General features: G+C 37.1%; 1 protein-coding gene across 5 annotated transcripts in view; it reads left to right on the top strand.

Annotated features, from left to right (window-relative positions):
- The window catches only part of CDH18 (cadherin 18), a 581,148-nt gene that overhangs the window by 415,518 nt on the left and 139,330 nt on the right, over positions 1-26,300 (top strand). For all 5 annotated transcript variants that reach the window (XM_054817515.1, XM_054817514.1, XM_054817518.1 and 2 more), the window contains one exon: positions 21,239-21,533. In XM_054817515.1, the coding sequence (XP_054673490.1) occupies positions 21,239-21,533 (295 nt within the window). The remainder of the gene's footprint in view (positions 1-21,238; positions 21,534-26,300) is intronic.

Here is a 26,300-nt window from a genome sequence, read left to right as displayed (position 1 = left end):
GAGCAGTGGTGAGTCATTAGCCAAAACAGGAAGAAAGGATGAGGCACAATTATGCGCAAGAGAAGTTGATGAGATGAGATTGACTGCCAGAGCTGGAAGCATGAGGACCGTGAAAGGAGGGTAAAGCTTCAAATCAGCTTTGGCTTCACCATTAATTTGCCATTAAATTACTAGCTGCAATTATGAACCAGAATGAATGATCCTAATTTGAATTACACTGTCACCTCTCTCAGATCTTCAGATTGCTGGAACAGTGGAAAAGAGTACTACTTAGATAAGAGTCAGTACTGTTACATTTTCAGTAGTATCTAGGAGTTGAGTAATCCTACTGACTGACATTATCTTTCACAAATTTAACATTGCCCTTTTAAAAATAGTTTAAAAAATAAAATACTGTTTTAGGATATCCATCAGTTTACAGATGCCTAAGAAGATTAGCATTGTTCCTTTCTGTCCTGCCTGATAGCTGCAAAAGGGAAAGAAGAAGCTTTTGTCATGCTTTGCTTAAAACTGAGAAAAGATGGAACCTCTCTTAATAGGAGGATCCCCAAGCATACGGGAGGTCTTACCACTCTGTTGGAATGACGGGCAAGAGACAAAAGGGCACATATAACAAATAAGTATGTATCTCGATGACTTCAAAATATGTTCTTTTCTTTAAATGTTCCTCCATAATTAATCACCTCAGTAAAGACTGTTGTTGTTTTCAGAAGTGATTAAGTTCTTTGGATGAGCTTGTGTTGTGCATGAAATATGTGTGCAGAATACAGCAGAATATTGCCCTCTTATGTGTATGAATAGTATTAAGAAAGAAGAGTAATTAACACATGATAAATTCTCTAAATACTAGCATTAGTGGTATGATTACACATTTTTTTTTTGTATGTAAGAATTCTTATTAGGGCTAATCATAAACATAAATAGCTGTTTTAAGAAACATAAGAAAATGGATAAATCTGTTATTTGTCAAACCTTACACCTCTTAAGAAATTTGAGCTAGAACAACCTCTCTTACAAGATACTTGGGGTTTTTTTTTTCAGATTTTGTTTGGCTCAAGAAAAATGTGTTGTGGTAGTATTTCAGCACTCCTGCCTGTAAGACAAATTAAGTGTTGCTGACGTACAATGATTCCCTGAAAAAATGAGACCCTTTTTGAACCCTTTATAAATGCTACCTCTGAATGTTAGAGTCCGATTTCTTCATAAAATTGAACTATTTTATCTATCCTTAATCAAGGCAAGATCTCAGATTAGAAGGAGATGATTTATGCATGAAATAGCTAAAATGCTTTTTTAAAAGGCCACAGAATTGTAGGTCAGGAAGAAACCTCAAGAGATCATCCGTTCAATAACCATAGCCCCCCTATGGGACCAGCTAAGACTAAACCTTCCTTAGCAGATTTTTGTCTACTCTGTCTCATTTAAGCAGTACTCTTTTGCATTCATTCATTCATTCATTCATTCATTTTCTCTCCCACTGTCATTTTTTTCCTTTTTTTTTTTTGTGTCTAAGATGGTTGTCCTTATGGCAGAGTTTTTTGTATATTAACTACTGAAACTACATGCACAAGTTGAAGATGATGGAGGGAAATAACTATAATCATAACAAACTAAAATGAAGTCATATCCAGAACTAATAAACTAGAAATGTTCATCTAGCTTAGCATGATTCTTAAGTGCATAAGACATCAGAAAATGTCCCAAGAGTTCCCAGTGTGGTACAGTCCATGCTGGACATTCCAGATCCCAGTTGATTGTTTTCTGGAGCCCCTGAGCCAATGCAGTTTTTGCAGAGAGGGGGACCTCTTCCATGCAAAGACTCCTTGAAGAACACATATATAGACTATTAGAAAAAAGGTATTTTGAATCTTGGGTTTGTAGGTAGTATTTCTGATAATCAAGTCCCTTTACCTCACCAGCTAAGGTTTTGAAATACCACCTCTCTCTTCTGCATGAGGCAGGGGAGCACAGCCATGAAAATAATTTGTTCCTCTGCCATGAAGAATGAAGTTTTTTATTGTCTGAAGAAGTGAACAACTAAAGGAAGCACTTCAGGTTGAGGAGGACGGGGAAGGTGTTATATAAGATACCTTTACAGATTATTGCAATAACAAGTTGATTTTTTTAACAGACTTTTAAAAAAAGTGGAACAGAAAAGTTTTTCCACTCCCTGTTGTTGACAGTTGGATAATATTAACAAAAATGTTAATATCATCATTATTATTATTGGACAGGATTGTCTAGAATAGGGGTGAGAAGAATATTTTTTGTGACCAGACAAGTTTGACAAAAATCTTCTGTTGGTTACTGAATATATACTGGAACTGAAATTGAAAGCTAGCTGAAAATCTCTTGTTGGATATATTCATATACAGTAAGCCATGCTTACTGCTGGTCAGAGGTAGGTATGAAAAACCCATATTCATTAGAAGGAAATTTGCTGGTTTATTGTCAGGTAGTATTTTGTTTCTATTTCACAGGCTTTTTTTTGTTTGTTTTTTGTTTTTCATGTTCCCAAGGACATTTTTAAGACCAAATGAAACTTCAAACTTAATTATTTAAAATAGAGGAGGAAAAAAAAAATACAGAACTCACAAAACATAGCATGAGGTGTGTGTTTAATGTAAGAAGTAAAATTACACAACAGAGGTAAAGCTGTAATGTTACTACTGTAACACGCAAATGGAATTAGTCTGTAACTCGGTGTGCTGATCCCAATGTACTGTAAGCTATGAAACTATTTTCTGGATTTTTATCATTAATTAAATTCTGTTTTCACAAGGCTTCACTTGTCCTTGAGCATTTTGAGAATTTCACAAGCAAATATTCCCTTCAAATGCTAATTTTCTGAAAAACAGCATGATACTGAAAGCACCATTTCCAGGGAGGAAATAAATAGCATGCAAACTCATGCTTTACTGAATGTCTGTGTCCTTCATGTCTTTCTGCAAAGCTGTTATCACAGCCATATCATGTGGTTTAAGATGACTGCCAGAAGCTTTCTTCTTTATATTACAAATGCATGTAGAATTGTGAAAATTGCCTTAATTCTCAGTTCAAAAGAAAAGGCAAAATGGAAGTTCAGTATTCTAAAATATTTGTATTTCTAAGCTTTCTCAAATTGATCAAGATTTCATGTCTGCTCTATATGTCAATATGTGTGCATCTGCCTTCATATAATTAAACATAGATATTTTGGTGAGGAGGGGCAGGGCGTGTTTTTAAACTGAAAATCCATTTGTTGCCTACCTATGGAGCCTTTGGATGTGTTTAGGAAAGGCTGAAACACAGATGGCCCCGAGACAGACAGTTTCTTAACTTTGAATTATTTACTTTAATGAAAATTCCATATTGGTTACCTTCATTCTAAAAGCAAGCAGTTTTGGTTTTATTTTTTTCTATTTGAAAATTTCCTGTTTAATCATACAGAAGTGATAAGTGCATAAATTGTTATAATTATTAATGAATATTTATCTATGTATTGCTGCAAATGTACTCTTTTTTTGCCATATATGTTTTTATAACCCTCCGTTCAATGCAGAGTTTTGCACCCAGTCATCCTACCAAAATTTTCCATATCATTCAGCAAAAATTTTAAATGCCAGAGGCTGATGTTTAAATTTTCATGTATCCTTGGCATCCTAGTTCATCAGTGCATTCAATGTGAATGCCGTTGGAGGTGAGCTTTTGGGAACTGTACTGCATGTAAAGTGTGCAAACAGATGAGTGTTATAGGCTAGGATGTGTAGGAGAGCACAGGGTAAAAGAGGGAAAACCAAAAGAAAGTGAAGAAGTGTGTTGGCAATTTTTGAAACATAGAGGGATGTAAGATAGCCTGAAGGACTTGAGGGGAGAATTTAATCAGATGGAGATCATCTGCTCTAGGTGATCCTGCTTTAGCAGAGGGTTTGGACTAGATGATTTGCAGAGGTCCCTTCCAACCCCTACCCTTCTGTGATTCTGTGATATCCTGGGCTGAGGAGTGGGATTTCTGTCTTCTTCAAGTAAAGTTTCAATATGACAGACCACCTGCAGTTGCGGGGGTGGGAGATAATTCTGCTCTGAAAACTCTGAACTCTTCACGTCAGAAAACTTCTCCCTTTGATCTGTACCACAGAGTACTCTGCAGCTCAGAATTCAGCGTGGTTGAGAGGTCGCTGCTCCCACCCTGACCTTGCTTACAGAGACAGCTGGGCCTCAGCAAGCAATTAATAAGGCAATAGGCTTCTAATGTTTTGAGAACCATCTTATCCTGCCATTCATGACCTAGTGTGAATTAACATTATATGGAGACTTGTACTACTTAGTGCCTAAGTAGTGTTTTAGCTGTGGTCTGTCTGCAGATGTTGCTGACAGCTGAATTATAATTTGTTAGCTCAATAGGCCTTCATCCTCAGAATAGGACACATTATCTCCTTTTGTTCCTTTTTCATTCAGTTTGAATTTAGTCCTGAGTCTGAAGAGGGAGCAACTCTATTTTTTTAATATCTATGTCCAGATAGCTTGCCATTACTTTAATGGTATCTGAGTAGCACTATTTTGACATGGCAAAACATTGCCTATCCATGTCAACATGATTGGTTCCCAGAAATGCCAAATACTTCAGAGGCATTAAAGCTATCATATTTTTGAAAATATAATCAAAGAATGAAATAATTTAGTGCTCTTTTCCAGGTTATCTAACTGTAGATATAGGAGATTATTCCACCATACTTCCTCCCTTCTCCCCTTTCCCCCCCTTCAGATCTGAAAAACTGACGTCTGAAATACAATTTTCTCCCTTTATGATGTTACCTAGGTTTATTTTAAGATTTATATCTTGTCATGCATTTTATATACTTATAAAATATATAATATGTGCATTATAAATCAAAATCTTTGAAATTAATGTTTATTATTGAAACAATAACTGTTTTCCTTAGTTTTCTCTACCAGCATTAATGGCCTGATCCAAAGTCCACTGGCATCATGTTCTGCATTTCATAATTCAAAAGAAAGGAAAAGTGTCAATGAAAGTGGTAAGCAGTGACTCCGAACCCACTCCAAAGAAATAAATACTTCTCCCTGTGTAAATCATAGGACCTGTGGAATTCAGACCACAGGATATTTGTAAGGATAAGTACTTAGTGTGATTTTCTTTTTTTTAAAAAAAAAGAGCAACCATTTGATGATTAAATAAAAATAAACATATTTAAAATACACTATTTCTTCCATTTTTCTCATTTTATGTATCTGTAGGAACAGTCAGGCATTAAATAATGAAAGATAGAAAATTTAGTTTGAAGCGTATTTCCCACAAATTACAACAAGTGATATAAGACATCTGTAACATTTTTAATGACTTCTTTTGGAAGTAGTTGTAAGCCAGATAAAAAGTCACTCTAAAATAAAAACAAAACTGATTCAATGCTAGTGTTACCAACTGCCAGTTCTTCAGAATGTAGGGTTTTTTTCCTACAAGTTAGGTCAACTCAAGAATTTATTGTACGATCATAGAATCGCTTAGCTTGGAAAAGACCTTTAAGATCATCAAGTCCAACCAGAAACTAAATCATGTCCCTGAGCACCACATCTACATGTCTTCTAAATACCTCCAGGGATGGTAACTCAACCACTTCCCTCAGCAGCCTGTTCCAGTGCTTGACAACCCTTTCAGTGAAGAAATTTTTCCTAATACCCAATCTAAACCTCCCCTGGTGCAACTTAGGGCAGTTTCCTCTCGTCTTATCACTTGTTATTTGGGAAAAGAAACTGATCTCCACCTGGCTACAACCTCCTTTCAGGTAGCTGTACAGAGCAATAAGGTCTCCCCTCAGCCTCCTTTTCTCCAGACTAAACAACCCCAGTTCCCTCAGCCGCTCCTCATAAGACTTGTGCTCTAGACCCTTCACCAGCTTTGTTGCGCTTCTTTGGACACGCTCCAGCACCTCAAGGTCCTTCTTGCAGTGAGGGGCCCAAAACTGAACACAGCACTTGAGGTGCAGCCTCACCAGTGCCGAGTACAGGGGGATGATCACTTCCCTGGTACTGCTGGCCACACCATTTCTGATACCCTTCTTAGGAAAGACAAAATGTGTCTCATTGGCATTTACAGGGAATAGTTTTGATAAAATCTTTCTTGTTTAACTTCTCCCATCAGCATCTGTTGTGATGTTGAATACTTATTCTGTAGGTTTGCTCCTCGCGCGCACACAGGAAATTCTCGATGGTGTGGATTTGCGCCTGAACAAAGATTTTACTTATATTAACAGGAGGGGTGTGAGGCAGGAGGCATTTCCATTTTTCTCCAGAGTTTTCTTCCAAACGCCTTTAGTGAATGCGATATTTACCACATTTCCAGCATTTGTCTCAGTTTTTTTTGGTTCTGATAGTACAAAATTGTTAGGGTCGGAAGGAACGTATTTCCAGCTGATTGAATAATGTTAAAAAAGTATCACTTGGGGGAAAAAAAATAGTTAGTTGAGCTCTTATCAAAATAAAATTTGTATTTCTGCTGCCTACTCAGCAGTCTGCTTTGTTGCCATGAACTCTGGTGTTAGGGCTATACTATACCAGTGAACATAATGACCTACTAGATTATTCCTTATGTGGAATAAATCAGATTTTAGTAATATGAATAATATTTACTCACTTTAGGATGACTGAGTGAAAGCTTGTACTCAGGAGGCGTTTGAAGTACCAAGGTAAATATTTTTATTTTTTTCCTGAAAAAGTATAAATATTTTTGCACTTCCTAGTATTGTGAAATTAGGTTATAAAAAAGACGTTGGGAGATCAGAATCAGACCCCCAGGTCTTCTCCTAGGCCATATGGGCATGTCCTCCTGGGTTTCTTAAATGTAAAGAAGACAGTCTGTTATGGAAAAATGTGTTAATGAATTAGCTGTACATCCAAAGGAGACTATAGGTACTCTGTATTGACACCTCCTCGTACTGCAAGCCAGTAGCTTTAGAGATTGTAATCCTATTCTGCCTGAACATTTTTTTGAGAGGGGAGAAGGTGTCAGAGAATCTCTGGGAAGAAAAATCACTGAAATGTTCATGATAAATGACATAGGTATTGGTATATCAGCATACACATAAGAAACGCTAATGAGTGGAATACTTTGCCTCAAAGTGTGAAGAGTTTGTTTATGGCATTTGATGTACTTGGAACACTGGTCCTGGAGAAAGGTCAAATTTTAACAGACTTTTATTGCTTATTTTGGTAAGTGATAGCAGTGAATAGAACACCGTGTCTGGGATACCTTACACGTACAGAAAGACAACCTTAGTGTTCCCTATTGGAATTAGAAGATGATGAATATAGGACAATGCTTAATGAGAAATAAATTTTATGTTAAATATAACATGCAGAATATATTACTGTTTGTTCTAGTAAATTGATGAAGCTCTGTCTTGCTTTGTTGAAGTATTTTCTTTTAAACACCATCAAAGGGTAACTGCGGAAGAAATAGTTCTCAACTAGCTCTTTCTTTTGCTACATTCAAGATAATTCTGTGTTCAGGATATGTCTATCCTGCAGACACGTGAAAACAAGTTCAAGTATCAAACATGTGACTTTACAATGGACAGCAAAGAACATAAATATTTTTTCAGTGAGAAATTCAGAACTTTGAGGAGAAGATTTTATTTAGTTTTTAAATATCCATAAATCTAAAGCTATGTAAGATAAATTCTTCAGCACATTTTCCATGTTTTTTTTTAACATATAGGAGAATTTTAATGTAAAAATTATTGCTCAGAAATATTAGAATATCAAAAGTTATACAATTTTACATCAAAATTTCATCTGCGGATACCTGATTCATGGACATAGATTCTTCTTGTATATCCTGTTATACAAAAATATACTACAGCTGTTTTTAGAAACAGACATTTCATGGATTCAATGCATAGATTCAATTCTATATTTGGAATTTAAATGTGGTTTCTGGAAATTTGGAGGGCTTGGTCTTTTTGGTTTCTATATCAAAAGTCTAGCATCTTTTCCTCATTATTAGAATGTGTGTTGTCAGTCAAAATGAAGAATGGTTGTTGTCTGTGAAAGGATGGAAATGCTTTGTACTGTGCTGAAAAGATATCATGCAGGACTTGCAATTACATTGTCAGGTGGAAAAAGCAGCAAAAGATTACACGTTATACAAGGTCTCTATAGGAATGCTGTTAACTCAAAATGCCAGTCAGTCATAAATTGTGATATAAAATTGGTTTGTAAACATTTTCAGAACTTGTGTTTTACTTGTCCAGAAGTTGTGCTGAACTAAATGTAGGGAGGGGTTACTCTATCTTACAATCAGAGCCTTGAAGTGGTGGCAGTAGAGATGTTTATGGACAGACGGGGGTCATGATGATTCTTGGAAGAATACAGAAGCAGTAGCATGCTACGTCTTTGAAAAAAACCTGTGCTCATTGGTAAGCATTACCTGATAAAAAACCTTGAGCTCAGAAATTGTTCTTCTTCCTGATAATGTGTGATGTAGGGAAATATACAAAAAAGATTCTTGAAATCCATACGAGATCCAGAAAGCTTTTGTAAACAGTTCTTAAAAAGTATGCTGAAGTTAAGGACAGTTGTTTACATTCCCATTCACTGCGATAGATACGTTCCCATTTCTTGATTCCTACTTGTAAAAGCATAGTCATCACTGTAACAGTCGTGACCACTTTGTCACTTTTTATTGCAGTCATTACATAACTTATGTCTGTGGAGGAGGCTAGTGATAAACTTCTGCTGTGAACATGGATCTTCTTCTGACTTACCCAGCAAAGATGGCAAAAGTTGCATAGTTGGCATTCTCCATTACCAATGGATTTTGAGATACTAGTGACTTTTAAAAGAAATTTGTGGAAGCATTTCCTCTTTGTGATGATGTGGGGCTCTTTTCCTGTGTTATGTAGTGCTTTTTGGTTCTAGCAAACAGCAAGAGTACTACATTATTCCTTGGTACATTATTCCATTATTCCTTCGTCAAGGAGGATCAGGTTAGAGATCACTTAGGCAAACTTAACATCCACAAATCCATGGGCCCTGATGGGATTTACCCATGGGTGCTCTGGGAGCTGGCAGATGTTATTGCTAAGCCACTCTCCATCATCTTTGAAAGGTCAAGGAGAGCAGGAGAGGTGCCTGAGGACTGGGGGAAAGCCAATGTCACTCTGGCATTCAAAAAGGGCAAGGAGGAGGACCCAGGAAACTACAGGCCCGTCAGTCTTACCTCCATCCCTGGAAATGTGATGGAGCAGCTCATTCTGGGGGTCACCTCTAAGCATGTGGAGGAAAATAAGGTTTGGGTTGACCTGCTGGGAAGCAGCTCTGCAGAGAAGGACCTGGCAGTCTTGGTAGACAACAGGCTCTCCATGAGCCAGCAGTGTGCCCTTGTGGCCAAGAAGGCCAATGGTATCCTGGGGTACATTAAGAAGAGCGTGGCCAGCAGGTGGAGGGAGGTTATCCTCCCCCTCTGCTCTGCCCTGGTGAGGCCACATCTGGAGTTCTGTGTCCAGTTCTGGGCTCCCCAGTTCAGGAAAGACAGGGAACTACTGGAGAGAGTCCAGCAGAGGGCTACGAGGATGATGAGGGGACTGGAGCATCTCTCTTGTGAGGAAAGGCTGAGAGAGCTGGGTCTGTTTAGTCTGGAGAAGAGAAGACTGAGAATGCTTCTAAATATCTAAAGGGCGGATGTCTAGAGGAAGGGACCAGACTCTTTCCAGTGGTGCCCAGTGACAGGACAAGGGGCAATGGGCACAAACTGGAACACAGGAAGTTCCATTTCAATATGAGGAAAAACTTCTTCACTGTGAGGGTGACCGAGCCCCGGGACAGGCTGCCCAGAGAGGTTGTGGAGTCTCCTTCTCTGGAGATACTCAAAACCCTCCTGGAGGTGATCCTGTGCAACCTGCTCTAGGTGATCCTGCTCCAGCAGGGGGGTTGGACTAGATGACCTCCAGAGGTCCCTTCCAACCCCTACCGCTCTGTGATTATAGGAAGAAGAAAAATCATATTCTCTTCTAAGGGAGATACAGAAGAAGAGTGATCACTTGTGAGACTTCTAATGGAAACTCTGTACAGAAGCAACATTTTTACCAAGCTAAATTTCACCCAACAAGAAGACAAGCTGTAGGCCACATAAAAGAGATGAAATGGCATTCCAGATGCAAAACCAAAATATGCCTTTAAGTGTTATATACTGTAGAAGCAGTGAACCAATACCATAATAAATCAATATTCTGATATTCAGTATTGTCATACTGCTTTCTAATATTTAAAAAGTATATAACAAAGAAGTATTAACAAATAAAATGACCACCCCCCCCAATAATGAAAACATGCATTTGTGTTACCTGGAAAAGAGCATTAACATGACTTGATAAGGAGTTCACAAAAATAGAGAGATTAAATCTTTTTGAAACAATGATCTCTGCAGTTCTTGATAACGCGTGGTAGTGTTTCTTCAGAAACACCACTACCAGTTTCTTTTCAGTTTCTTCAGAATGAAACAACTTTTGCACCTGAAATAGAAGCCATTGGACAGTAGCTAACCTGTTTTCTTTCCACAGTCTTATAAATTTCTCAGCAAATTAGCTTCAAAGACATCAAAACCAAAAATGTGTGAAAGATTTTTTGGAAGGATGGGATAAAAGCAAGCTGGTAAATTAATTATCTCTCCTTGAACTTTTCCACATAATATTTTTTTCCTAATCAAACTCTGTAATTGAGTAAGTAATTGAGTCCCTGACATAAATTTTTTTTCTTGTTGATTTTACATGGCTTACAAATACTACATCAGAAAATCACGCATTTGTTTTTATCTTCACAATATTATTTAGGAAGAGCAAAGGAGAAAGAAGTAATTTAGAATATCACATGGGTACACTGCAGAGTTGTTTTTCCAGAGCTTAAAAATTAATATGCTGTCTTAATATCTTTCATAGAGTACACAGTTGCTGTAGCGCTGTCACACAAATGAGCAAACAAATAAACCATACTTTCCATAAGAGTTTGAGTACTATTACACTTACAGCTCTGTGCTCTAGTGAGCTATTTCTATCACTCCCATTAATATCAGGAGAAGCTGTAGTGTGGATTCATTGATTGGGGTTTTAGAGAACTAATAGTTCTTTCTCGTGTGGAAAAATCTGAAATAATCCTTAGGCTGACATTCCTGTTCAGTAAGGGCAGATATGCATTTTCTTTTTGGAAGACCGTGTTGCAATGGATGTGTTCCCTTTTTTCCCCTCTGTACTGCAAATGGAAACGAAAAGCAGAGTTTGATTCTCTCTCTGTGCACATAAAAAAATACTGCAATGAGAGTAGCTTGACTGAGCAAGCACCAGAAATGAAGGTCAAGAGCATCTGTAGAAAGTCTGCAGAAACAGTGTGTGGAAACAGAAACTGTGTTTTTAGTTTATCATTGTTGCAAATGTGCAATGTTTTCCAGTGAAGAATAGCTTTTCACTGCTTCAGTGAATTTCCAAGCCCCAAACTCTTGCATCTCTTAGTGTTTTCAAAGAGTATATGCACTTTATCATTTTTCTGACCTTGACCTTTTCAATGTCCTAAGCAAACATTCTTTCGTATAAATGCAGGCTTACTTCTACAGCTAATGCAAGTTACAATATTGGTACCTGGAACTACATTTTACATCTTTAAGGTTTAATGCATCTGTGACCGTGTAGCTGAACAGCAAGGCATTTACAAACAAAGCAGTGCTTCAGTGATCTAAGTGAATTAGAAGTTTGCAAGGCCTGTGCCAGAGAATAGCATCATGAACTGAAGCACTTTTATTGTATGCTTGTGCCCACTTATAGGAAAGGCAAGATTTTTAGAAATGTTTTATCCTGGCATAACACTCCTAACTGTAATTGAGTAACAATACAAACTAAACCAAAAGATTCTTCTTCCAATGGTGATGTATTGTGGCCAAGGCTTCTTTTAGTAACAGTGTATCCTCCAGGAATTTGGATTCAAACTTAAGTCAAATGTATGGTTCTTCTATGTGGATCTAGGCATTTAAGCTATTACCACAATTACAGATATATTGATTATGAAGTGAGTTTTTGGCGGCAGTGATTGTGAGATGCTGAAAACTGAAGACCACTCAATTGTATAAATATGCTAGAGAACATGAAATTGTTTTCTGCATGGCTTAGTGACATACATCATCAGAGGGGAGAAAGGAGTCATGTATAGCCAGAACAGAATGCTATGAAGTAATATAACATCAACCCATGCATTAATTACTTGTTCATACACATGGAAGCTAGACTTTTGGTTACAATACAAACAAACGTAGCAGAAATCTGGCCTAGATCTTGAAAATTATTTGGCTGAATGTAACAATGAAGCACTCATTTAAAACCTTAACTTTCATCTCTCATAGTTTAATTTACCTTTTTTTTTTTTTTAATGTTGATGTGTTTTTCTGATGGCAAGGAAAAGATGAATTTCTAAATGTTCTGAAATTCTGTAGCCCTCCAGGAATAATTTTTGTATGGCTTCAGGAATCCATCCCCTCCCACTGTCTCTGGGAATTGCAGAGTTCAGCATTGTCTAACGGTATCACAACTGGATAGACCAGAGTCTGAGTTGGGACTTTTAACATCTGAATTGTTTTCTTATTTCTGGGTACATTTTGTAGTTCAAGTCTGTGAAACTCAGATTACTCCTCTTTGAAAGAGACATAATGATACTTGCCCTTTAAGGAGATTGCAAGATCTAAAAACCCAGAAGCTCTGTAACTAAGACCTTTTATGATTTTCCTTACATAGTTAGAAGTACAGGCAATATGATATGACAGAGTCAAGCACCTGTCTTACGCTAATATCTTGTGGCCATTCTGCATAAGTATCAGCAGAGCATGGGTTAAAGATAGTGTGCTTCCATTCTGAAACAACTTTTCTGGCTATAGAGCAGTACTGGGGAATGAGGAGTCTTGTTTTGTTTTCTGTTTAAATAGAACCTTTTTTCAAATAAGACCCACACAAAAAGAGCAACTTAATTTCAGGTGTGTTTTAGAGTAATTATTTAATGAGCTGTAGTCACTTAGCCCTGGGACCTGCAAACAAGTATATTTACATATTTATACTTTTAGAAGACTTTGGTTGGCATGTTCTGCAACAGGATGCCTGTCCAGCTCTTTAAAACGTGTAAAACAAATGTGCTGTGTAAATCCTACTTTCTTGAAAAAAAGAATAGTTTCTGTGCCCATCGTAGCATTTGCCCAAGTAAAAGATGTCTGAAATGAAAGCTTACTGCTGTGAAGAAAGTTCAGATGAAAACTTCAGCAGAGTGGAAGCATTTTTGTTCTGTATTGATTTAGACACATGGTACACTGAAAGTACAATTTTGGATGCTATTTTTCTTAAAAATATGTAGTGTTCTTTGAAAACAAAACAACAGTTTTATACATAAATGTTTATTGTTTTGTTTTAGGATTCCATTTTCTATTTTTCTTGCCATTCACTGGAGTCCTCCTTTTGTACAGAGAGAAAATAGAAGCTAATGTTGACCACTTGTGTCAGCTTTAGTACACCTGATGTTATTTCAGATGTGATTGCTTATGCACCTGCATACTTCTGCCATTACCCAGTCTCCCCAAAAGCAGCAGCAAAGGAGCGGACTTCAGATAAGCACATCTTGCAAGAACAGATGTTTGTATGCAGTAGTGTTATACTGTGAAGTTAATACTGTTTCAGTTGTGTTTTTCCTGGATGATTGCAATCCAATTATTTTTTTCTATCTCAGAAAACCCATTCAGCAGATGGGGGCAATTGCAATTCTGTATTTTCTTCCTCTGTTTGACAAGGATGTGGAATAGCTTCTTCTCAATTTGTGGACACTGCTATGGATAACACAGTTATCTCCTGGGCTAATGATTCTCTCTGAGAATTCCATCAAAAGGTGTGACATTGCCCAGAGCAGTATATTTCATTAAAACATATTTTATAGCTCAGACCAAAGGAAGCAAGTCTGCGGCAAATCTGAGGATGCTTTTACTGCATAGGCACAATGAACATTTCAGTAGTATCAGCTAGACTCTGATTTTGCAGTGTGCACCATTCAGAATAATTTTATATGCGGTTTTTACTACTACTAAGTTATTGTATCATTTCTTTTAAATTACATGTTGTGTCTACATAAACATCAAAGGAAGTCAACATGATTGCAGCTCTTATTAGAGAGATTAAAATATTCTTCACTCAGTGTTTTAGTGTTATATCATTAATTCTTTATACATATCTACTTTTTGATGTTTGTAGTGAAGCATTAAACAGTTCCACGTAACAAAAGTAAAGTAACATGCCTGAATTCTTTTTTAATATATTGTCCTATGCTTTGCTAAAGCTCATAGCTCATGTTGTTTGGGAATAATTTTGTCATTCCTGTAGTCTGGGCACTCATTGGCAGACCTCGCTGTGGTAGTGTTGTGCTGGGGCCCTCTTGTCTGGTTAAACTGGCTGGCAATGACAACAGAATTGAGAAGGGGAGGTTCTGTGGCTCTCCTTGAAAGAATGTGCTGCTCCCCAAACAGAAAACAATACTTCATTCAAAAGACATAATGGTAGTGTCACTACTAGAACTTAGGTTTTGCTTTTGAAATTCTGTGCATATTATTTTTATTGTTTGTTATTTTTCAATTGTAAGTTTTAAGTTAATTCTCTGCAGTTATTTCAAAATAATTTAAGTTTATATGTACATAACCACTTCTACTCTGATTAAATTTATTAGGCTAGTGCAACAGTTATTGATTTTTTTCAAATCAGCCTCAGATTTGAGTTTAGCATATGTAATTGAATCGCTTAATAACTTTTTTTTCAACAGAACAGCACATATATCGAGATCCAAGAATTTATTGGTAGCCCAATTATATTTTATAGTACTTATTGGTGTACTTCTTTCCCGTTGGTCCCTGCTTTTATATGTGTGATGTGGCTAAGCATTAACTAAAACAATTAATTAAAAGATGTACAAAGATGAAGGGTAGTGAATAAGGCCAGTAGCTAAGCAATAACCACCTGATCATTTGGTTTTGCAGTTAGGCTTTAGCCACCTGATTGCTTTTCGGTTACTAGCAGTAACAATACTGTATTAGGCAATAAGCCTACAGTCTGTGCATTCACTTTACAGCAGTTAATATGCTGGTGCATCAAATTATACGTATTTAAAGACTCCTAGTATCAAAATTACTATAAGACTATAAAGAAAACTCATTAACTGAAATGTCTGGTATATCTCCTCAAATCATGCTTTTGGAAAATGTAGACCTTCTACAGTTTCTGCAGGAGTACTAAAAGAAAGTTAAGTATTTAAATGGACTGATGGAAGAAAAATGTTTAAGCCTTAGCAAAACAAGGACACCTTGGTTGCTATTCTGCAAAATCAGTCATACACTGCTGATATAGGCTAGTTAAAGATTGAGGAACCATCATAAATCATCCTGAATCCAACCTGTTATTAAATATGTCAAGAAGTGGAGCCCACTGGGTTGATAAAGGTGACATTCCAGATATACTCTTCAGCTATTATTTTCAGTTTCTTCTTTCCCTAAAAATTCAGAGAAATAAAGACAGGATAATACCCAACAGGGGATGAAAATTAAATACTTTCTGGCAGCTTCTGGTTGTGGACAGATTCAGAATATTTAATAGATATGTTCTTGTTAAGAGCATAACGAAATCAGCAGTGAATAAGTAATGTTTTCAGAAGTCAGCGCATCACTTAAGATGGAAATGGTATTTCCACAAGGAATTCAGAAGCCTGCACTGGCTGGAAGTTGGGGGACTGGAGCTGTTGCTGTCAGGGAGCAATGGAGTGAGACAGCTCCCCGGGGCTGGGGGACTGGGGGCTCCCCCAGGTGGGTCATGGCAAGGCCAGGAGCATGGCAGCCTGGGGCCACTGGGCAGCCCCAGGCATCGGGCACCTCCCTGGGCATGAGGGTCAGGCCGGGATTTGGTCCCGCAGGTGGGCCCAGCTTGGTGGGGCCCATGGCCAGGCAGGGCAGGGCTGTGGGGAGCTGGAGACCGGCCCTGCTGCAGCATCGCTGGTGGCCCCGTGGGGCTGCAGTGAGGTTCTGAGACATGGGCAAGGTGGGGGGACCCCTGGGGAGGCTTGGAAGGGCTGAGTGCAAGCTGTATTAGTCTCTAGTGGTTAACTAGGCAAATCAGAGCGCTGTGTTCTAATGTTTGACGTATTTCCCTTGTATTTCTTTTCAATGCTATTTTCATCTCAACATTATGAGTAATCATGTTTCAGTTTGCAATGCATTTGTATTTCTTTTTAAATTAAGAGACTCCCGCAACGTTCCAACTTTCTGTCTGACTGGCACAGCAGGGGAAAAAATAACACCACATTTTGTGTTTATCTAAGCTATTTATTCACATTACTACAGTGTGCAAGTATCTCATCCTCTAGCGTATACATGTTCTTGCAGTAGTCATTGGCAGAGGTGGTGGCATCTCATTGAAATGAAATGTCCTCACCCTTTGTAGGGATCTAGGCTGAGATGACTTCCCCAGGTCACACAAGTTAGGTCTGAACTGGTGAATAGAATATAGATTGGCTTGAGTCTATGTTGCTTAGCAGCATCCCCTTCTCTGTCAAATTAATCTGAAATAGAAATAGTTACAGCAGTCCCAAGTAGAGAGTTCACTATTGTCCAGCTAGATTTTGCTCCCTTGGTGTCTTTTATAAATCATTGTAGACATAGCTGCAGAAATATAGACTCCCAAACCATGTATTTGTAACCTAAGTGGTGAATCGCATTTATTCTAATTAGAAATGCTTTTGTGGGATAAACCACCTGTTGTGGAGAAGATTTCATAGTACGCAGGGAAAAGAAAGAAGTGCACCATGCTCAGGGATGTGAATCTCTCATTAATCTGGTAGGCATTGTCTTAAGCAGGGATTCCCAGGGGCTCTCTTCAGCACAACACATATTGCAAATAAGTGTTTGAGAGAAGCCTTGATATTTTTCTACTTGGGCCAATTTGTACTGAGATGGAAATATTAAAGAAGACAAACAGTTATTTAATCTTTACAGAAAAACTGAAATATAAACCAACTGACAAAGGAAAGGCCCTTTTGTTATGCAGTAGAAGTGCTATGCAAAATTCTCCTATGTGAATTTAAAATTTAGCATTAGAAATGAAAAGGTGTAAATCAAAGTGTTGTATTTCAGATAATATAAGAAATATGAGGCAGTAGTGAAACAGGAAATTCTCCAAGCTTTCTCTTGTTTTCAGTTGTTGACTTACAACTACACGGTAAAAGACCCAGTGGATAATTGAGGCATTCAGTGTTTATTAATACCCAGATAATTTCCTTCTAGTGACATTCCTGCCTGCATTTTTCAATTGAAGTTTGTTGGGTAACATGATGTTTAGCAGGAACGTTGTGGTTTAACCCCAGTCGGCAACTAAGCCCCACACAGCCACTTGCTTGTTTTCCCCCCAGTGGGATGGGGAAGAGAATCAGAAGAGTAAAAGTGAGAAAACTCCTGGATTGAGATAAAGACGGTTCAATAGGGAAAGCAAAAGCCACACAAACAAACTAAACGAAGGAGTTCCTTCACCACTTCTCATGGGCAGGCAGGTCTTCAGCCATCTCCAGGACAGCAGGGCTCCATCACGTGTAACGGTTCCTTGGGAAGACAAACGCCATCACTCCAAACGTCCCTATCTTCCTTCTTCCTCCAGCTTTATATACTGAGCATGATGTCATATGGTGTGGAATTTCCCTTTGGTCAGTTGGGGTCAGCTGTCCCGGCTGTGTCCCCTCCCAACTCCTTGCGCACCCCCAGCCCCCTGGCTGGTGGGGTGGTGTGAGGAGCAGAAAAGGCCTTGGCTCTGTGTAAGCACTGCTCAGCAGTAAAGTTCTCTATAATCAATGCTGTTTTCAGCACAAATCCAAGACATAGCCCCATACTAGCTACTACAAAGAAAATTAACTATACCTCAGTCAAAACCAGCACAAGGAATAATATATAAATGGTTGGCTGTGCAATCAGCTGAGAATCTTTTGTGTTTCTAAACTTTTATTACTTGTTAGGTATAAAAGCCCTCTGTCTCAAAATGTATGTGGATTTTCTTCACTGATGGCAAGTGGAAATAGTTGTTTCTTCACAATAAATAATATTTAATGTTATTAATTTTTCCAAATGTTCCATGCATTTCATGCTATCACAGTGAATTTCTGAATGCGCCTTTTTTCAGTATGGTATTGGAACACTGTGTCTGTGTTGAGATTTGGGGGTTCTGAAGAAAGCTTACTTCTTAAATTCTACAGCAGTTCCTTATTCTGTTGATTTCTTGCCTATGTAAGCAATTTCATATTTGGTTCATAATTTCATAATTCCAGTTATGAATACAGTATTTTTGCTGGGATCTCTATATGGTATACCTGAATATGCTTTTACATATATGCATGCAGCGTTAAAAGGAGAGAATGAGGACGGGGATTCTTCTGGTCGTCTTCAGTTGGGGATAATTTTAACTTGAGTTCCTTATAGCTTGATAAACTCAGCAAATTTGTCGTTTCCTTGGCATAGATGTTTTCTCCTGGGTTTCTTGGGTTTTTTTTTCTCCCCCATAAATTAGAGACAGTCTTTCTGAGGCAAATGTTAACATTTGTAAGCACTAACACTTAGTAATCATTTTATCAAAAAAGGAACCTGCAGCAAGAGAAAAACTATTCTGATTGTTCTGAAAAATTAGAATACCAGCAAACCAGGGTTAGAATACCAGAATACCTACTGTTCTTGTTTTTAGGACTAAATCACTTCAGAGAACATTTTGACTGTATAGGCAGTTTGAATCCCTGGCATTTTACATTGAATGAATTATTCCTTTGTTAATAGAATACAGTATTATTCGGAGGATAAGAAGATACGTAACCAGAATTTAGCCCATCACTGCTCTAAAGGAATGGTGTGAGATTGTCCTGCTGTCCTATAAAGGCAAAGCCAAGCAAATAGACCCTTTCTCTGCTTCTCTCTTCTCTTCTCCTCTCTTCTCTTCTCTTCTCCTCTCTTCTCTTCTCCTCTCTTCTCTTCTCCTCTCTTCTCTTCTCCTCTCTTCTCTTCTCCTCTCTTCTCTTCTCCTCTCTTCTCTTCTCCTCTCTTCTCTTCTCCTCTCTTCTCTTCTCCTCTCTTCTCTTCTCCTCTCTTCTCTTCTCCTCTCTTCTCTTCTCCTCTCTTCTCTTCTCCTCTCCTCTCCTCTCTTCTCCTCTCCTCTCCTCTCCTCTCCTCTCTTCTCTTCTCTTCTCTTCTCTTCTCTTCTCTTCTCTTCTCTTCTCTTCTCTTCTCCTCTCTTCTCTTCTCTTCTCTTCTCTTCTCCTCTCCTCTCTTCTCTTCTCTTCTCCTCTCTTCTCCTCTCCTCTCTTCTCTTCTCTTCTCCTCTCTTCTCTTCTCCTCTCCTCTCCTCTCTTCTCCTCTCTTCTCTTCTCCTCTCTTCTCTTCTCCTCTCTTCTCTTCTCCTCTCTTCTCTTCTCCTCTCTTCTCTTCTCCTCTCTTCTCTTCTCCTCTCTTCTCTTCTCCTCTTTTCTGTCTTTCTCAAAATAAAAAGAAAAGGGTTCACAGTGGTGACCCAGTTCTGTTTTGGTTATTCAGTCAGATCTTCTTGTGGCTCAGATAAGTATATGGTGCATTGACTGAAGTTACATTGAAGTTTATATGAGCTGACAATCTTAATTTTATTAGACTTTCCCTCCCAACATCCCCTACAGAACAGGATATAAATTATGTGTGACACCATAACTTCATAGATTTAATACACAAAATGAAAAATGTCATTGAGCTCCATATGCTTACTCCTTTTACAAACAGCAAGCTAGATAATTTTGAAGGCAAGGCAAAGGCTTGGCAAAGGCCTGGCAAAAAAGGTACAAGGAGAGAGTGAGAAGATAGCAGCACCTCTGTATCTTCTGGTTTAAGTCAGAAAATAGATGATTTGTACCTCCAAATGTCTTATTTTTCTCTATCCAACTCTAAATAGTTTATGTACTAAGTATGGAAAGGAGTATGGAAACTGACACCTTGTGTTCCATTAATTAAAAATGACATCTGGCTTTCTGCTTTTGCTTTGCTCAGATTCTGTATAGAAACCTAGTAATACCACACTGCAGATATTGAGAGGTAGTAAGGGCAGTGGGATAAGAATAAGAATGAATGAGTTCTTAAAATTAGAAAGTTTAGCTTCTGATTTAATATCACAATATAACTGCACAATACCTGAGGCTGTTCATTTCTGCATTATCACTTTGTTCTCATTGTGCACCTCATTAAATACATTCTGTTCTCAAAGTTGTTTTAAAGAAAAAAAACCCACAAGCCTCTCAATCTATCAAAAAATCACCCCTCCTCAGAGAACACGTTCATTTTTAATCTAAACAGGCAATTCTTTAAAGTCAAGTTAGAAGCTCTGAGTCTTAATGAGTAGCTGTTTCATGTTGTCTCTTGATACACCAGGGTACTTAGTGACTTTTCCTCACCCCCCCGCCCCACCTCCCCCAATAAATATAAGCTCTATTCTACTCCAGGAGGGGTATAATATACTTAATGTATATTTTATAGCATGAAGTGTGTGTTAAGAACAATGAAAATGCTGGAAGTATCAGTCAAAGTTCATTACTTCATTATAAATAATTTAAATACAAGCAAATTAAGTGACTTTCTAATTAAAAACAAACAAAACAAAACCCAGAGAAGATGTCTGTGTTTTGTTGAGGGACAGAGTAATCCTGGACAGACATCTGTCACTGCCACACTATGCAGTTTCCTTTTGCAGTAAATGATGCTGTCCTTGGGGCCACAGAAGATAACGTAGGTGGTGGGACTAACTACAGTCATTGAAGCAAATGGTCCTTGGTGTGACTGCTTCAGACTTAGTGCTTAAGGCAGTTTCTAGCAATGAGTGCTAGAAGGACTAAAACCAAACCAAAATAAAATAAAAAGCACCCTAGTTACTAGAATATTCTTGACTTAGGGAAGCTTTCTAGAATGGACGTAGAACCCAAGAAATCCCAGCTTTAAAAATGAACTATGCCGGTTGGAAGTGACCCTGAACAAAATGATTGACTTGTCAGAAATAGCACATGATTAATTATGGCAAGAGGAGGGAAGGTTAAAAACTAAGTAGTAATATAAATAAACAGTAATATTATAGTTTGTATATCTTATGTGCAATAACCTTTTATGAAATTTAATATGCTATTTTATATCATTTTATGTGTATATATTCTACAGCTGCACTCCAATTCCGACAAAGGTGATGGATCAGTCAAATACATTCTTACTGGAGAAGGGGCGGGGACTATATTTATTATTGATGACACGACTGGAGACATCCATTCAACCAAAAGCCTAGATCGAGAGCAGAAGACACACTATGTGCTTCATGCCCAAGCTATTGATAGACGGACAAACAAGCCACTCGAGCCTGAATCTGAATTTATTATCAAAGTGCAGGATATCAACGACAATGCACCAAAATTTACAGATGGACCATACATTGTTACTGTGCCAGAGATGTCTGAAATGGGTAAGGAAAACAAATTGTTCTATTCAACAGTCTTTTAACAAGTGAAAATTCCACATATTGTTTGACAAAGTTATGACACATTATTGTATCACTGATTGTCTGTAAAAGATATTACAGTTGAGAAGAGCTGATAGGAAGACATCAAATGCAACCTTGTATGTTACTTAGGACATTCACATTAAGAAAACAGTACACACACACCATGACTATAGAGGAGATTCACTTTTATTCTTGAATGCTTTAATTCCTGGGCAAATGGTAATTTGCACTGTAGAAACAAGAGGTATTTGTATATCCTCATTCAACTACACTGTGGCATTCTCTTATGTCTACATGAGTAGTCTATGCAATTCGCAGAATTAAAGGAACAGTAGTTTTCTAGATTATTTTAGACCATGGCGTCATATGTTTATTGAGCTTTATTAAGTTTCTTTATAAAGTGAACTGACATTCAAAAAAAGTCCTGATCTTTGATTTTCCTTGTTAGAAATGTAGTTCAGATATTCTTATTCTTTGAGGTGCTACATTATGCGATCAGTTTTCTGTATGTATTGCTTCTCTGGTATGGAAATTAGTTTATAAGTTTTCCCTAATATCTCAACATCAAAGCTACATAACTAGTCCAGGATAGATGGATGGAAATAGGAGTTTTGTGCTAGAGTTTTTTTAAGAAAGCTTAACTGTCATGACTAGTCTTTGTGAAATATATCTTCTGTCTTTTATTTCTGAATGGACAGTACAGATAGTTACCTCATGAAGACACTTTTCCCTTTCCTCCCAAATCCCTACACACCCCATCTTAGAAATTACTTTCAAGTCCAAGATGTGTCTAACTTTCCCAAGTGAAAAAGAGGTAATTTGTTCTTCTGTCCTTGCTGTTTGTCTAATGAGCAGGTGATAGACTTTAACTTCTGCAGAGTAGAATTCTAAAAATTAAAATGGAAAAATATTAAAATACATGTAGTTACTCAACTCATAATAGTATTGATCATACATACAAAAATGAATGAATGTTGTCATTGAATCTTAATAGTTTGTCATCATATTATCACTTTGAATGATAACTCATATGAAATAACAGAAGTGTTTTGTTCCATACTTGAAAGTCAGATATAATATTTTGTTAATGTAATGATTTTGGGTAGGGTAGGAAGATACCTTGTACAACTTTCCTAGTGTAGATAGGTGAAATTAATTTTAAACTGGGAGTCTGCATTCGGTTCATCTTCTATGGTATCACCTGACATTATTATGCTGAGTTCAGATATACGTGATTATGTAATGAGGGAAGTTTAATCTGTTTGTGGAAGTCTGCATACTGTTTGAACTGCATACAGTTTCACAGTATGTAAAGAAATATTTCGTGTGGAGGGACTAAACAGGCCAAAACCACAGCTTCCATTACAGATATGCATAGTGAAAATGGTGCATTACAAACACATCTACAATTCTTTTCTTGCAGAAAGTGTGGTATATGAAATATTTGCAAACATGTAGTAATCATACCAGTGCTGGAAAGACCGAAATATATTAAATCTTATTCCTGAACCGTGGAGTTCAGAGCTGTGGCAGTTTGGAAGCAGAGACTGATTTTTACACCCATGCTTCTTCATTAAGTGGCATTAATCTTGTATAAAGTAGAGAATAGGTATCCTTTCCTATCTACCATGCAAAATCAGATTGTATTAAATGGACTCTGAAGCTTACCAAATCTCATGTTTTAAAAGGATATAAAAATTTTTCCCCATTTTCTTTCTTTCCCCCTAACTTTATTAATGCCCCTTCATTCTTTCTCTCACTGTCACAGCCACCACACTGACACATAGGAATAGTTCCCTGATTTTCTTCTCAAAATGTCCTCCATACGTGATGTTCTGAAAAACAGTCTACCAGTCTGCATCATAATTGTCCTGTTCTAATACTTTGTTCTTCGTAGGTATTGTAGTACCTTTCTCCCTTTCCAGTCCTCTCCTCTCTTCCAAGTCCTCCCACAGTGTGCTATTTCAGATGTCTGTTCCCAGCTGTGGAGAACTCTAAGCCTTTTTCTCCTGTGTTCCCTTTTGCAACAAGAATGCATGAAGGGAGAAACATCTTTCTTTGGTCTCCTCTTCCTTCCTTCTCTGTTCCTCTTTCATATGTCATTGTTCCCATATTCCTCTTCAACTTCCCTTTTATGAATTTTCTTTTTTCCACAGTCTGTTTCCCTCTAACTGGGAATTGCTATCTCATCTTTGTTTGTAATTTCTATTTCCCCCTCCTGCCACATTTTATTATCATTACTTATTAACATTATTATTTCTAATAGCCTCTTCTGGGCCTCTACCAGAAGAACAATCTTTATTAGCCATTCTTGTTTGGTCAGTATCTAGCTAATAAAAATTTTCAGATTTTAGATCAAATATATTTTCATTCCTTAAAATAATTTGCAAATTGTTCATTGTTCCCTTAAACCATAGCTTCCTCTCAAATACTGACTTCCTTGATCTGTTCTTTTACTTCTCAGAGCTATAAACTTGTAGGTGTCCATTTCATCTACACAGTGATGCTAGTGCATATAACATACATGTTCATAATGTAGAATTCCCTATTTTAACCATCTAAGCATACTATTGCAGATATCATTCCCAAGAGAAATTTATGTAAATACAGAAGGGCGGTATTTCTGTGAGTAATATTGTAATACCAGGACTATTTAAGCAATACACCTTTGTGGGAAGTACTACAGTGAGGGGTAATAAGAATATTTTGGGCTCCAAGTAAGAATATTTTGGGCCTGTACAAAACCTCTTCAGTTGTGTTTGATAATTCACTGTGGCACAAAGCTTTACTGTTAGAGTTGAGTTCATTTCAGTAGCATCTAAGCTCTTATCTCAGTTGTCTCTTGTCACACCACAGAGTGTCTTGATGTGAAATTCATTTCCTTTATCGACTGTCTCCAAAAATGCATAACTCTGTCTTCCTCTTTCTTCAGTTTCCTTTGTCTTTAATGGAGACTATTTTAATTAATTGATTATTTCCTTCCCCTGTGGAAGCCTTTTATTTTCTGCATAGGAGGAGAGACAGTGGAAAGGAAATCAATGTTATCCTCAAAGTCAAAAGCAGCTAATATAATGATTTTTTATTTGTTCATTCTATTTATAAAAGTTCTTTTTTTTTTTATCCTCTCAGAATGTAGTATTCTTACACAGATGTTAGTCATAATTCTGTAGTAGTCTGAATCTTGGTATTACTGTACAACTACAGTATACAAGTTACTGTTTTCCAAAGAATAATTTGAATATTTAGTCTGGGATGACATTTTTGGGTTATAAAACAGAGTGGATTATGGTAAACCAAGGAAGTTTTAATGATAAAATAAAGCATTAATGCATATGTTTTATAAATGAAATACTTTACTGGTTGTACCTGAGGTAAATCATTAAAATATCTATCCCACAAAGCTTTCCTGTTGTGTGAATAAAACTGAATTTTCATATCCCGCCATACAGGCAATCTGCTGTAGGCATACATTATATTTTCATTGCAAATTTATGATCATTATTTTCTTTTTCCCATATTGATTTGTTTGTGTTTATTGCATACTGAAAGCATTTTATTTGTGGCAATCTCAGGAAGACTAATTCTATTATTGCTTCCACAGGATACATTCTTTCTGTCAAATAATGGAGATCTCTATGGCATTTTTATTAGTTCTGTAATTAGCACATTTTTTGACATTTAACTGTGGAGTCTATACATAACTGAACTTCTTGTTATTATTTCATGAATTCCTAAGGATGCTTCACTACTTTAAAAATTTCTTCCACTTTTTTGCATGGTCATTTAAAAAACTTTCAAGGTTACTGTGTCTCTGTAACAGCCGTCATGCTGAGTGGCAGGTGATATTTTTGATCTCCTTTTTCCTGTTCAGTTTCAGCAGCAGGTTCCTGTCTGTCTCCTCAAGAAGTTAGTGGGTATTTTTCCCACAAGTTGAACCTTTCTTGATCTACTTGTAAAATCTGTAGGACCTTTATGGCTTTTCTTTTTTTTAGGTCACTGGCAAGAAAGTACAGGTAAGTTATGTTAAATTATTTGCCAAATATTAGATCACAGTGTTCACCGTGGCACAAAGTGAACATATTATTTATGCTTTAGGTACAATGCTGAAAGAGCTGAAAGGAAACACCTATTCCTTGCCTTCACTGAACCTTTTTTCCTAAAAGTTGGCTCAAGAACCAAGGTTTATATCTGAAATTATTTCTTCTGCAGTGTAAAAAAAAAAAAAAATCACTTTCATTGAGAGCTATAACTATGCTCTGGTTTAAGGTTTATGAAAGAGTCATCATTATCTAAGTGTAAAAGGAAATAAAACCATTTTTCAATCAGTAAAAGCCTTCCATATTGCTCATTTTCAGAGGGATTCAAAATGAATGAAATATTGCATATTAAATTTTCCAGTGTAGAGGTCATGCACGAGAAGAATATTCCCAATAAATTCTACTTAGAAAATTAAGTCATACTGGACTTTTCTGAACTTCTTTCCAGCATATTATATTGTGAGGTATTAATAATTTCAGATAATCTGGAAGACAATATTCATGGTGTTCATAAATATGATTTGTATGAGAAGTGCCTATTGATCTTCCTGTATTGTTTGATTTTTATCTTCTAATGAAGATAGCTGACAAAAAGACAGTGGGGACTTGAATCAGTAATATAGTCACTGGACTTTAAGTGTTGATTTCTAGGCGAAATCACTATTTTCTAATGTAGAATGAAACTAAAACA

Source organism: Grus americana, chromosome 2 (assembly GCF_028858705.1).
Source record: "Grus americana isolate bGruAme1 chromosome 2, bGruAme1.mat, whole genome shotgun sequence".
NCBI classification, from domain to species: Eukaryota; Metazoa; Chordata; class Aves; order Gruiformes; family Gruidae; genus Grus; species Grus americana.
This window is presented reverse-complemented; position numbering and strand designations above follow the sequence as displayed.